This window comes from Alosa pseudoharengus, unplaced genomic scaffold (genome assembly GCF_046254945.1).
Source record: "Alosa pseudoharengus isolate Yale_2024_CS ecotype anadromous, Long Island Sound unplaced genomic scaffold, YU_APseudo_1.1 YU_APseudo_1.1_scf_1, whole genome shotgun sequence".
Taxonomy (NCBI): domain Eukaryota; kingdom Metazoa; phylum Chordata; class Actinopteri; order Clupeiformes; family Clupeidae; genus Alosa; species Alosa pseudoharengus.
The window spans coordinates 36779015-36793610 of record NW_027468564.1 but is presented as its reverse complement, the minus strand read 5'-3'; the positions used below and the strand labels follow the sequence as shown (position 1 = coordinate 36793610).

The 14596-nt window shown below is 42.6% G+C and overlaps 2 protein-coding genes and 1 long non-coding RNA gene across 3 annotated transcripts in view; all 3 read left to right on the top strand.

The window, feature by feature from the left end:
• The first annotated feature begins 1025 nt into the window (after nt 1–1025).
• Nucleotides 1026–1961, top strand: LOC143127160 (uncharacterized). Its single transcript, XR_012987526.1, has 5 exons — nt 1026–1059; nt 1265–1362; nt 1639–1658; nt 1817–1838; nt 1934–1961. It is a non-coding gene; the product is annotated as an uncharacterized LOC143127160 (long non-coding RNA).
• Nucleotides 1962–2110: 149 nt separating this feature from the next.
• LOC143118533 (uncharacterized) lies at nt 2111–12018 on the top strand. The gene is made up of 20 exons (XM_076279574.1): nt 2111–2191; nt 2500–2658; nt 2981–3189; nt 3524–3621; nt 3752–3858; nt 4303–4473; nt 5003–5034; nt 5279–5376; nt 5486–5508; nt 5648–5669; nt 5818–5845; nt 6728–6803; nt 7118–7264; nt 7744–7949; nt 8504–8601; nt 8830–8936; nt 9432–9608; nt 9907–9938; nt 10115–10169; nt 12004–12018. The coding sequence occupies exons 2-20, from the start codon at nt 2539–2541 to the stop codon at nt 12016–12018; spliced, it is 1821 nt and encodes a 606-aa protein (XP_076135689.1). The 5' UTR covers nt 2111–2191; nt 2500–2538.
• Nucleotides 12019–12072: 54 nt separating this feature from the next.
• Nucleotides 12073–14596, top strand: part of LOC143126819 (uncharacterized) — a 35182-nt gene continuing 32658 nt past the window's right edge. Inside the window, exons 1-7 of the mRNA XM_076288289.1 lie at nt 12073–12170; nt 12303–12331; nt 12488–12509; nt 12682–12709; nt 13286–13364; nt 13839–13979; nt 14587–14596. The exon at nt 14587–14596 is cut by the window's right edge and continues 202 nt beyond it. Coding sequence (XP_076144404.1) covers nt 12317–12331; nt 12488–12509; nt 12682–12709; nt 13286–13364; nt 13839–13979; nt 14587–14596 — 295 coding nt within the window. The 5' untranslated portion in view covers nt 12073–12170; nt 12303–12316. The remainder of the gene's footprint in view (nt 12171–12302; nt 12332–12487; nt 12510–12681; nt 12710–13285; nt 13365–13838; nt 13980–14586) is intronic.

The following is a 14596-nucleotide window of genomic DNA, read 5'->3' as shown; positions in this document are numbered from 1 at the left end:
AACAGCCAGAGTAAGATGACTATAGTACAGTATGCACCTCTTGTTTGTTTGGTCATTTCTGGATGTGGGAACAAAAAGGATGTGCACTGCTTCCAACAACATAGAATGCTAGTGGCAGGTGATGGCTTATTAGCCTCAGAGCTTCCCATAGTGGGTACGCTTTCCGGATGTTCGCTTACCCACTTGCTTCCAGCAAGATGGAAGTTGTGCTGTTCTGTTTTTGACTGTCTCTAAGAAGAGACCCTCTGCAATTCGCCTGTGTTTCAGACTCAGCGTGCCGCACCAACGACAGTGTGGCGTGGCTTCTCAACAACTTTGGGCAGTTCTCCGTCTTTGTGCCTATCAGGGACCTCCTCGCCCTCAACGACCTCTTTGATCCAGTAGGTCACCTAGAGATGACATTTTAAGAGCTCTGTTTGTTGAAGAGTAATTTTGCAAACATTCATGTGTTTCAGATGATATGAAAAAGGATTTTATATAAAACTAATGTGAAAAGGGATTTTATGTCACATTTTTTTCCAATTAATTTTTATGTATGTTTTTATGTATTAAGCATGTTTTTGTTTTCAATTATGAGCATAGCTGTGACATAGCTGTTGAGCACATATGTCTCTCTCTGTCTAATTCTCTCTCTCTCTAATTCTTTCTCCTTCTCTCTCTCCTTCTCTCTCTCTCCCTATAATTCTCTCTCCTTCTCTCTCTCCTTCTCTCTCTCTCTCTCTCTCTCTCTCTCTCTCTCTCTCAGGTGGCAGTCCTGGCCTATCTCTCCCCAAGACAGATGGCTGAGCTGGTCGTTCTCCCTGACCTCCCTCGTGTAGACATGGCCATCCACACGGTGTTCGACACTCTCACTAAACCTCCCAGGGTCACCCAGCTTCCAGAGTTCCTTGGACACCTCACCATGCTCTCGAGAGAGGTAGGCTTCACGATTTAAATCTACATTCTTATACTTTATGTTTAGTTATTCTCTATGACACAAAAAAAAATGAGGATTGACTTTAATTCAATATTTTTGTTTCAAACCAAGGTCATGATCCCCTGTGACTCCTATAAGATCATGTGAGTATAGACCATAGCTGGTGTTTTTTCTGTGAACTTTTATTTATTTAAAAATAAACATTTGGCAGAGACATTTTAGTCCTGTCACATGTTTTTTTTTCCTCTAAAATACTCTAAAATATTTATATTCAGCATATTCCACATAGTATCTCCATACAAGTCCAGATATTGCATGTTTGCCTTAACGTTACACGTTATGTCTCAGCTTTGAGAGGCTGTACTTGGCCTTATCATCTGTTCCTGGTGATTTTGAGCCTGTGGTCTGGGCCACCATACGCAATCTGATGCAGACCGCACCACCAGGTTAGTCTCGGTTTTTAATCTCTTAAAACCTACTAAACAGGAATCCCAAAGATGAATACATATGTAAGAAAATGTGTGAAGAAATGGTAACATTTCATCCTATAATTGTGTAAGAAAGAAAAAATGAATGTGGACATTACTATCTAGATGTAGATATTACTATGATGTTGCTGTGATTATAGTTAATGATTTATTAAATATTCTTTCAAATGCATGTTTATGTTGGTGAATAAATAAATGTGACAAACACATTTGTTTTTGTTTTGTTATTTACAGTATGCATGCCTGAAACTAAGGTAAGTTTGCAAGTATATATATATATATACATATACATGTGTGTGTGTGTGTGTGTGTGTGTGTGTGTGTGTGTACAGTATATATCCAGTTCATTCTGATCTATTCAACTGTGTCTTCTTTTGTTTGACCTGTTTTTTTTTTTCATAACACCTTACAGTGTCCAGTGACAATGGTCAATGGTAAGTTTTGTGTTTAGAAATAGCCCTCATCTTACATAACAAGCCACACTACTATTGGCAATGAAATTCATGCATTCATGTACACCTTTTTGCAGAGACCACCATGTGTATGGGGGTGAATAGGTATGTCGTTTCCTGTCCGAACACCTTTTACTCTCATAATTACACTTTTATGTCTACTTATATTTTTGTCAATTCAGAATATTACTAACAATTATGAATTGAAAGCATCTTGATTTACCATAACTGGATTTGGTTTACACTACAGCCTAGAACTACAGCACCATCTAGAGGCTGGGGCAGGAACTGAAGTCCTTTGCGGCTTCGGTCTGCGTGAGTTTGCCTGCGCAGAAGTAAGGATCCCAATAAATTAATTTCTGTGTGGTTCAATAGTCGGACATATTGTGAGGGTGCCCACTTGATAACCCCAATGACATGCTGCATACTGTATACTGTTAGATGGGCCATTTGTCTTGTGTTTGTGACCATTGGTTGGCAGATTGGTGGTTAGCGTGCTTTTCTAAGTTAATTTGGGTAGCTGCTTCAGAATGTGTTTTTACCTTGGATTTTGGCACAAGGGATTATAACATCTAATCGTGTGTATTAATGTAGTGTACATTTTTAGGCTTTGAACTAGCCACTTAACCTCTCTTCTCTACAGCTGTCAGGATTCACAGCACAGCACCTGACCCAGCTCCTGATGTGCAAGCTGTCCAGCAACATGACTTACTCCAGGGAGACCTGGAAGCTGCTCCTCACCAAGACATCTGCAGTTCTGGACGAAGCTCTCATCATGTTCTCCAGCATGGCCGCCAACATGGTATGAATATCAAAGGGCACTAACATCAACACTGGAACCAACAGACATACAGTTAGATACACTGTGTACAAGTACATATACACAACCAACATAACCAAGTAAAACAAAAATATACTGTGTAACCATAGTGGTTGATTTGGGGTAAAGACAAAAAACAATCTACCCTATTTCTTCATATTTAGATGACTAGCATCTATAGTTTATCCGAAGGTTGGTGCTTCACCTCTTTAATCCTCGCCCTGATATATACGCTCACTTTGATTTCTATTATTTAAACGTCTTTTCTAAGTTATTTTCTGTTTATTTTCTTGGTTTACCCCAGTCGCTGTCCATCAACGGTCCCTCTGCGTCTGCAGCCCTGGATGCCCTGCGGGAGATCCGTCTGGACAGGCTGACCACTGAGCAGTGGCAGCAGGCCAACCTGACCACGGCGCTGTTCATGGACAGCCTCAGACCTTTCCTGCCCTTCGCCTCACCACAGCTCCTGAGCTGCGTCATCGACAACCTCAGCTGTGGCACCTACCAGTACATGTGCGTTCACAGATGATGATATAATAGATTGCGATGCGTGACGTGATCGTAAGATACGATGTGTTACGTGCATTACATCACAAAGAGCGATGCTGTTGTATAAGAATTGAGAACAATGGAATCTAATGGATTGGAATGTCGAAACTGGAGTGCGCCGCACTCGTGCAGGTGGCGATACATGCGCCCCTTAAGAGTAGCAGAATCAGAACCCTAATTAATGTCATTAGTATTACCTGGGCCTACTGTATATTTCATGTCAAAAATGGCTGCTGTGAAAAAGGTCCATTGGTTAGTTCCATCCATTTCTATCTTGACTATTTTCTCTCTGCCTTAGGGTGAGCGTATTCAGCCACGGATTTGATCTCATGGATGAGAGTCACAGAGAGGGGATTCTGGAAGATTTCATCAAGGTGTACCTGACCAACAACTCAGGTATCCATTAATAGTTTCAATAGATTCAAGAAAAGCTGTGCACAGGGTCTTTGTTCCCTTAATAAGCATCTATTAACCCTTTATTAAGCCCTTAATAAACCCTTAACAATTCATCTATTTTTCACCCCAGCATGCCTCTCCAATGACAGTGTGGAATGGCTACAGACAAACCTTGGGCAATTCTCAGGCCTTTTAAGCATTGGTGATCTGCTCCAACTCAACATGAACTTCCGTCCCGTACGTTCTGCTTCTGACTTGTCTAACAACTTATAACCGCAACAACTTCTGCCATACGGAAATGATAATGAAAGTCTTTGATCAAATCTTCACTCTCATAATAGAGCAGAGTTGCATAGCACTGCCTCTTTGTTTGGTGGTAGGTTCAGATATTAATGTGTATTTATATAATTTCACATGGATTAAAATAAAGGATCAGTCCAAACACAGCATTTACTTAATTCGCTTTTAAATCTGACCGGAACTACAGAGATGCAAATCTTCCATCTGCTGCCTCTGTAAACATTTAGCCTACCTTTCCTTTTTCTACATTATTGCTAAAACACAGTCTATTCAGGTGTGAAGTAGTCATATATCTTGGCATTGCACATTTCAATCTAGCATTTCTGTATCTGTAAACATTTAACCTTGTGTCCTTGTCCCCCTCCCCCCTCCCTCCTATAGCTGTCAGCCCTGGCAGTCCTGTCTCCACGTCAGATAGCGGAGCTGATGGTTCGTCCTTTCCCTGGTCTCCCAGGACAGGCTGAAGTCATCAACGCCGTCTTTGACCACTTGACTGCAAATGGACAGAAACTTCCGGAAGTCCTTCGCTCTCTGGTCACACTCTCCGAAGAGGTACTGTACAAGAAAGCGAGATTGATCCCACTATTTAAGTGTCTGTAAAGGATGTGGAATGCTGTGGCATTCGGGTTTAACTACACAGCCCCACAGCACTCATCCATTCACTTGAATTGTATCTCATATAGCACCACCTGTGGTACAAAGTGATATTACAGGAGAGTCAGCCCAGTTCTAGCTGGTTTGCATGCTAATTTTAGCGGATACCTAAGGATGTTTTTTCCCATTCTGTTCTTATTTCGGTTAGGTAATTTTTGAACATTTAAAATAAAATATCCATAATGTCTACAAAAAAAAAGTACACATAGTATCTTTAGGCAAGTAATGCAAATAGTCTTATATAATGTAATGTTTGTCATATTTTTGCAACACATTGCTAATATTAATTCTAAACCTCTAAAGCCAACCCAAAATACCATATTATGTTATAACACCAGGACTTAATGTGAGAGGTAGTGTGATTTATCAATTAGGTATCATGTTGTACATTGCACCATATGACCCACGTCTGTCTGTCTCATTTCAGGTCATGGTACCGTGTGGAGCCTATGAAGCACTGTAAGTGAAATTCAGAAACATAAAAAATATCAAGTCAATGTTTCTTGGGTTCAAATTTACTCCTGTACACGTCCTCTCCAAGTAATACATTTAAAAGTTAGTGATGTCAGAAAGTGAAACCTGTGATTAGGTTGCTTTGCTTTTTACTTGCTGGTTATCAGTAAACAAGTAAACAAACAAACAAACAGCATTTTAGAGGCGCAGAATATTAATTTAAATTGTTGCCCCCCCCCCCCCCCTTTAGTTTTAAGCGGCTGTATCACATCCTGCCCTACGAATCTCGGGTGGTTGAACCTCTCGTTTGGGCCACCATAGACGACCTGATGCAAACATCACCCAGAGGTGAGGAGTTTTTATTCAACGGCTTCTGTATTCTAGTCAAACAATAGAATAGCACCTAAAACACATCAACACCTTTCTGAATCTATGTTTTGTTTTGTCTTTTGAACAGACTGCATACCTGTGGACCTGACTGTAAGCTCATACTCAATTTCAGCTGCTTGTTTTATGGTTACATTTCAAATTTACATAAATAGCCAAAACTCACAGTTTAACTCAGAGTTGTATTTTAATTGTATTTTAACTATCTTTTTAATTCCTTTTTTCTTTCCAGTGTCCCATCACACCATTTAACAGTAAGTTGCAAAATGTTAGAGGTTTCCATTCATGTTTATACTGTATGTACAATAATAACTCTCAATTCTCGCTACTCAAAACAAATGAATAGATAAATAAGGAGCTGTTAAGGAGTTAGTTCATAAATATTATACTTTGTATTTGCAGACTCTGGAGTATGTGCAGGCATTGATAGGTAAGTCTGGTGAATGGAATTAATGTCCACAAGTACTTAATGTCTTCACGTTTTACATGAAGGGAGTTCTTTGGTTACATAATTTATTACATTAACTATAGAATTACATAGTTGGTGTATAGTTATTCTCATGCCTGCTGCATTATGAAGACAGTAAAAACGTATATGGAGAAATACTTTAGTCTTTTTAGTAATAGTCTTTTATAGTTATATAGTTAAAGTTTATACTTTTAATAGTCTTAAATGTTCTATATTAGCCTGGCGAGCCAGACCCACATTAAAATGTAGGGTCTGGGCACTCACCGTTCGCAGTGCTCAGTCCGAGGGGCGGGATAATCAGTTGTCTTTCAAATTCCCTCTGCATGCAATAGGACAGCGGCAGCGCTATGAGTCCCATGCGTTTCCCACCAGCGGAGCTAGTTGGCTAGTTCAAACGTTTGCCAACATAAAAGCTTAACTCGTGTCACACTGTTCGCCAGCAGCAACATCCATCTTATTTGTTTTCAAGTAGCAGGGAATTCAAGCCAAACCGTTGCAACTCTGCCATCAATCATTATGTTAAGCCCACCTAACGACTCTATACACGATTTCAATGGCCTGATTAAGTTTCGATTTCTGGAGCTCACAAGCCAACGGAGAGTTGCTAGACTAGCCCTGGCAGCAAATTAATTTGCTGCCGCTAGGGGCGCATCTAGATTTCTAGGCTAGTTCTATATGGTAATGTTAAGAAACTCTTGTCAGAGCTCTAGACATAACATTGAAAAACAAATCAAGGTAGATGTTGAGAGCATACTGTAGCTTCTGTACCATGCCCATGCACTGTGTGCTTTGGCCATGAACAAAATGATGTCACGTCTTTCCTGTCGTATGTTGCCTCCCCAGCTCTGCTCTTCAGAGTCACCTGGCAGCTGGAATGATCATGTGCAACTACAGTGTGGAGCAGTATGCCTGTGCCCAGGTGAGTTCACCCCCCTGTGCGGCAAGTTTACGGGTTTGTGTCCAGACCACATTGGGGTGGAAGTGGCCTGGCCACGGGGGACCCGAGTTCTAATCTGACCCGGGTCAAATCCCAATCTTTTTGTCTCCCACTCACTTCCTGTCACTCCCCCCCCCAAAAAAAAGAATCCATACACATGCATGTCTCCACAGATCTGATCCAATCTGACCTGATATTGACTTGGGATACACAATACTTGAACCTTGAAAACAATAACATGACCACCACATACAGCCACTCTTTAAATAAATGGTTTGACGTTTCTCTTTGAAAAGCTGGGAGGGTTGAGTGCGGCAGACCTGGTCTCTGTGGTGCAGTGCCAGCTGGCCAAGGACGTGGTCCAGTCCAAGGAGTCGTGGAAGGTGCTGCTCACCAAGGCCTCAGCAGTTCTGGACGAGGCACTGGCCATGCTGCCGAACATGGTAAACACCAAATCACTGGTGATTTTTTAACAAACCTCACACTGAACACAGACACACACACGCACACACACACACACACACAGACACACACACACACAGACACACACACACACACACACACACAGACACACACACACACAGACACACACACACACACACACAGACACACACACACACACACACACACACACACACACACACACACACACACACACACACACACACACACACACACACACACACAAATTTTGAGGTGTATCAGTAATTTGTGGTGCATCACCAGCACACACCAACACACACACATACACACACACACACACACACACACACTCACACACACACACCCGTACACAACACACACTTTGAGGTATACAGTAGCACCGATGTGCAGTCCATAACCAGCAGTTTCCAAATATCCCTCCCCGACTCCTCTTAACCAACTCTCTCCCTCTCTCCCTCTCTCCCTCTTCCCCCACTAGTCCTTCAGCGGTCCGTCAGTTCCTCTGGTCCTGGACGTGATCAGAGAGATGCGCATCGACCTGCTGGACGAAGCCGAGCTGCAGGACGTTGGAGTGGTCTCCGCCTGGTTCGGTCAACGCCTGCGGCCCTTCCTGCCCTCTGCCTCCAGCATCTTCCTGCACTGCGTCAGCAGCAGGAAACTCAGCTGCGCCACCTACCAGCACGTGTGAGTATAGACCCTTTCAACAATAAAGACAAAAACAATGCTTGAACGTTGTATTTGGTTCCCAATCTACTTCCTCTGCATTAAGATGACATATGGAATGTTAAAAAGGAATATTTTATAAATAAACTTACCTTACCTTACTTACAATGTAGGCCAAGGTCAGGATTAGGATTTCTGTATTGTAAACTTACTGTAAAGAAATGTAATCTTATTGTTAAAGAATGTTATTAGAATTGAAAAAGAAAAAGATAAAATTATTTTATATTGACAAAACCTTGACTTGGTGTAAGCAGTGGTGTCGTTGCCACACTTGTTGCCATCTGCCAATAGGGGGCGACAGTGTCCCTCACTGTGCACATGTGCCAAAACAGAAGAATATTTCATCAATGAGACATCAGATATCTTTGCCACTGTGATGACCACTCATGTATGAGTGTTATGTACTATATGCTCTCAGCTTATGCACATTTATTTTCAGATGTTTATTTTTTTCTGTGAGTAAGCATACTGAGGATAGTATTTGATGTGCTGCCTTTCGTCATGTGACCTGTTAGGCTGGAGCAGTTCGGCCATCACTTCGGTTCCATGGAGAAGAGCCGTGCAATGATGGTGCTGAAATATTACATCCGCCCCTTCCTGTCTAACTCAACAGGTAATACATCACTTCCTGTCATCGTGTCACTTCCTTGTACCAATGTGTACATTTCTATTATATATTTATTGCTTTTTATCCTCCATTTAGTGTTGATATATTGTCTCTAACACCTTTAGTGGATGGTCTATGTACAGATATAATGCCACGTATACAGTACATGTATGTGTATTACATGACCATATGTGCGCTTGTGTCTATAATGTTCTGATGCCTTTGTATTAGCAGCGTGTGCCACAAACAACAGCGCCGTGTGGTTGCAAGAGAACTTGGGGCCTTTCTCCGTGTTCGTCCCTGTCGCCGAGCTGGTCTCCCTCAACCCGCAGTTCAACCCGGTATGTCTGCCTCACTCTGCTCATGTTTTAGCTTATGAGGAACATTCAGCAATTCATCCCACCCACCTGCATCCATACATCAATTTATCCATCCATCCATCCATCCATCCATCCATCTATATATAATCCATCCATCCATCCATCTATATATAATCCATCCATCCATCTATCCATCCATCCATCCATCTATATATCCATCCATCCATCCATCCATCCAACCATCCATCCATCTATATATAATCCATCCATCTATCCATCCATCCATCCATCCATCTATATATAATCCATCCATCTATCTATTCATTCATCAATTTATTCAACTATTAATTCATTTATCCATCCATCCATCCATCCATCCATCTATATATAATCCATCCATCTATCTATTCATTCATCAATTTATTCAACTATTCATTCATTCATCCATCCATCGATGTTCATTCGTCTGTCCCCCCACACTAAACTCTGCCCCCCCCCCCCTCACCTCTCCTTCAGTTGGCCGTGGTGGAGGTCCTCTCCCCTGAGCAGACAGCTGAGTTGATGGTGCTGGCCACACCTGGCCTTCCTGACAGACAGCAGGTCATCAACAGCGTCTTCGACTACCTGCTGGCCGCACCCATGCAGAACGGCCTGCCCCAGGTCCTCCAGAGCCTGGCCACCCTCGTCGCCACGGTGAGCACATACACACAGGCCATTCTGTGGCACACAACACAGGAGTTATGGTTATGGTTATGGCATTTCGTTGTCTCTGTACTTGTACTCTGCACAATGACAATAAATTTGAATCTAATCTAATTTTGCAGACACTATTGTCCAAAGTGACTTACAGTATAATAACATTAGTTAAAAATAATAGTTGTGAGCTCAGTGAGTTAAATGTGGTAACTGCATAAACCAACTGTCAAATCTATACATTTAAAATATGTTTTACAATAACATATTTATGAACCTATAAACATGTCTCCTGCAGGTACCCTTGGATTGTAGCTCCTACCAGACCATGTGAGTGAATGCTACCAAAAATGCAAAAACATCGTAGTGTGAGATTCATTAAAGTGAAATGTTAATTGAAGGTCATGACAATGCAGTAGTTACTGTCACAAGCAATGCAATGAAAATATGCCTTTTACTTTATTGAACAGTTTAAATGAAAATATGCTTTTTACTTTATTGAACAGTTTCAAGAGACTAAATTACATTACATTACATTACATTACATTACATTTGGCTGACGCATTTTTAGCCAAAGCGACTAACAACATGGTAAACAGTTTAAGTTTAGAGCAATTCTCAACAATATTAGGACAATTTAAAAAACATTAGAGTACAGTAAGAATAAGTGCATCAGTGAGTGCTGTTTTTAACAGTTACGTGTCAGTTTAAGACGGCTGGTGAGTGCTAGGATCAGCAAGACTTGTTGTAAGTGTTGCTATGAGAGGAGATGTTCTCTAAAGAGCTGGGTCTTCAGGAGTTTTTTGAAAATGGAGAGGGATGTCCCTGCCCTTGTAGGAACTGGCAGTGTGTTCCACCAGCGAGGAACAACAGATGAGAAAAGTTTGGATTGGCCTGAGCGTACCGGAGGTAGAGCTAGACGTCGTTCGTCTGAGGAGCGCAGCGGTCTGGAGGTAGCGTATGTCTGTATGAAGGCATTCAAGTAGGTGGGAGCAGAACCGGAGACTACTTTGTAGGCAAGCGTTAGAGCCTTGAATTTGATGCGGGCCGCCATAGGTAGCCAATGTAGCTGGATGAGTAGCGGGGTAACATGTGCCCTCTTGGGTTGGTTGTAGACCAGGCGCGCCGCCGCGTTCTGGATCATCTGAAGTGGTTTCACTGTGCAGGCTGGGAGACCTGTCAGGAGGGCGTTGCAGTAGTCGAGTCGTGAGATGACTATTGCCTGAACCAGAAGTTGGGTGGCATCTTGATTTAAGTCCTTAAGTCCTGATTTTCCGTATATTGTAGAGTGCGAAACGGCATGACCGGGCGACTGAGGCAACATGATCTGAGAAGTTTAGTTGGTTGTCAAGAACAACTCCTAGATTTCTTGCAGTCCTGGTAGGTGAAACAGACAGAGAGTCAAATTTGATGTTGATGTCGTGGTGTATGGTAGGTTTAGCTGGGAGGACCAGCAGTTCAGTCTTTGAGAGGTTCAGCTGGAGGTGGTGTGCCTTCATCCATGTAGCTATGTCTGAGAGGCAATCCGAGATCCGTGCTGAAACCAAGGGGTCATCAGGTGGAAAGGACAGATAGAGCTGTGTGTCGTCTGCATAGCAGTGGTATGAGAAGCCATGCGAACGGATAATCTGTCCCAAGGAGGTGGTGTAGATAGCAAAGAGAAGGGGGCCCAGTACTGAGCCCTGGGGGACCCCTGTGGTGAGATGGTGAGGTGCAGATAGCTGACCAAGCCATGATACTTTAAACGAGCGTCCTGTGAGGTAGGATTCAAACCAGGAGAGAGCAGAACCGGAGATTCCCATGTTAGCGAGTATAGAGAGAAGGATGCGGTGATTAACCGTGTCAAAGGCAGCCGATAAGTCAAGCAGAATGAGTACTGATGACCGAGCGGTCGCCCTGGCTTCTTTTAAGGCTTCTGTTACAGACAGCAGAGCCGTTTCGGTAGAGTGGCCGCTTTTGAACCCAGACTGATTTGGATCCAGAAGGTTGTTCTGTGAAAGGAAGTCAGAGACCTGTTTGGAGACTGCTCGTTCAATGCCTTTGGATAAGAAAGGCAGGAGTGAGACAGGGCGGTAGTTCTCGACTTGAGCAGGGTTGAGAGAAGCTTTCTTAAGTAACGGTGTTACCCGGGCCGTTTTGAACGCTGTTGGAAATGTGCCGGAGGTTAGCGAGGCATTGATCACGTGTGTGATAGCTGGTGCGATGGTCGGGCTGATGGACTGAAGTAGGCTCGTAGGTATAGGGTCCAGCGAGCATGTGGTAGGACGGCTGCATGTCAGGAGTCTAGATACTTCATTCTCGGAGAGAGGCGTGAATGCTGAAAAAGATGATCTAGCAGTCCCTAGAGGTTGTAGGAGTCCGGTATCTGAGTCCGATGCGTTGAGTGGGCATGTAGAGAATTGACTGCTGATTGCCGCCACTTTTTTAAATGCAATGAAAATATGCCTTTTACTTTATTGAACAGTTTCAAGAGACTTAATGGTGTTCTGACATCATCACCTGGCGCCCTGGAGCCAGTGATCTGGGAGAGCATTTATGACCTCTCGGCAACAGCTCCAGCAGGTCTGTCGATCTTAACAATGTACAAATATGCTTATAGCCTAGCGGGAATCATTACGGCATTTCATCAAATTGTGCTGCTTTCAAATGTATAATGATAATTAACTTATTGACATACATTGCGATTTTTTATAGATTGCCCACTGCTCATGGCCAGTGACAAGGTAATCTTTCCTTATCCTCCAATATTTTCCTTCTCCTCCAATATTTCACAATCAGTGCTTTCTGTTCAGATCCTATTGCACATTTGACTGGTATTTTATGGTGATATTGATATTTGACTGATATTTATGGTGACAATGTTTTTGTATCTCTCTTAGTGTCCCATCACCCCACACAATGGTAAGGCACATTATCATCTAAATATAACATTTTATTATTTTTTTACAATGAGTTTTTTTTATTATTATGACGAATTGAGTCATATTACATGGATATAGTAATATAACATCTGAATGCATATTAATTATTCACACATTTATCAACTTACATTTATGTTTTTCTGCCATTTTAGAATCTGTGGTGTGCAATGGAGTGAACAGGTAAAATACTATTTGGTTGTTTGTAATTTTTCATTAAAGGAGAAGTTCGGTGTGAAATTGACCTTAGCTGTACTGAAAGATGTTGCCGAGTACTCACATGTGTCCAATAGGCACCTTCGCTCACCCCCTAGCATTCCAAATTACGCCGTTTTTAGCCGAGTAGCTGTGGGGGCATAGCGTAGCCTATGCAACTAAATCGCTATTTTTACACCATTAAAAAGGTTCCAAGTAACTCCACACTGCATTGGTAGACTTCTGAGGGTCTTGGAACCTTTTTAATTGTGTAAAAATAGCGATTTAGCTGCATAGGCTACGCTATGCCCCCCACAGCTACTTGGCTAAAAACGGCGTAATTCGGAATGCTAGGGGGTGAGCGAAGGCGCCCATTGAACACATGTAAGTACTCGGCAACATCTTTCAGTACAGCTAAGGTCAATTTCACACCGAACTTCTCCTTTAATGCAGTTGTGTGATATGTGAGATTCCAAATATATCATGTTTTAAGGTAATTGGATTCTAACCTGATGTTTTTCTCTGTTTTTATGATGCATTCAACCTTTGTTTCCATGGCAACAGCACACTTGTCCAGCAGTCTTTGGACATGGGAAACGTGGACGTGTGTGGCTTCAGCATCTCAGAGCTCGCATGCGCTCAGGTACGGCACCACCTGCATCAACACACAGCCCAGTCCAGTGGGATTCCTCTAACAGATCGCAAATCAGTTCCATCTCAGTATAGGACTAATTTGGGGGATTTGATAAGGCGATAGTGGATCTCTGTAGCCTTCCATGAACGTCAATCAGTCCATAAATCCGTCTCTATCTCCGTCTGTCCTCTCTCTGTCCATCTGTCTGTCTGTCCATCTGTCTGTCAGTCTAACTTGCCTGACTGGCCCCTTCTGTCGGTGTATATGTCTGTCTGTGTATACCTCTCTCTCTGTCTATCTATCTGTCTACCTGTCTGTGTGTCTGTGTATACCTCTCTGTCTGTCTGTCTGTCTACCTGTCTGTGTGTCTGTCTGTCTGTCTACTTGTCTGTGTGTCTGTCTGTCTGTCTACCTGTCTGTGTGTCAGTGTGTCTGTGTATACCTACTCACTCATCCCACACGGTGTCCCTCTTCTCTCTCCAGTGGTCGAACATATCCGCGGCTCACCTGGTCACCCTGCTCCAGTGTCAGCTCTCCAGCGCTGGACCCAGAGACGCATGGAAGCTCCTCCTGACCAAAGCCTCCGCCAGCCTGGACCAGGCCCTGCAAGTCTTCGCCAACCAGGTGGGAATGAGACTTGCCATGGTTATCTTATCTACTGATTGCCCTTCACTGCCTCAGCAGATGTTTATGTTTAATGTTCGCAGAGCCACTGTCGTCTAACTTTACATAACGTTACATAGTGTACATCTGCAATGGAAAGCAATTGAATGGAAACGTTAAATACATAATTGCAATAGGACATTTTCATAGGCCCTCGTATGCCAGCAATACTTTTTATACAGTAAGCTATGAACTGTGTTGACTGAGATACAGTGGGCAAAGCATATGACAACCTTAACTTTAAAGCGTTTAATACATGTTTTTTATTCAAAGTATAATGTTAGAGGATTAGACATGTACATTGTATTCTCTTGTTGTATTGTATTGTATCGGATTTTAATGGAATTGATTCATGTATAGCACCTTTCCCAAATCTATCATAGTCTGCAATACTTTATACAATAGAGCACTTGTACATCAGCTTGGATTGTTCTACTTCACAAAACACCCATTAACTTCCTCTCTCACAAAACACCCGTTCACTTCCTCTCACAAAACACCCGTTCACTTCCTCTCACAAAACACCCGTTAACTTCCTCTCACAAAACACCCGTTCACTTCCTCCCAGACGGAGTCCA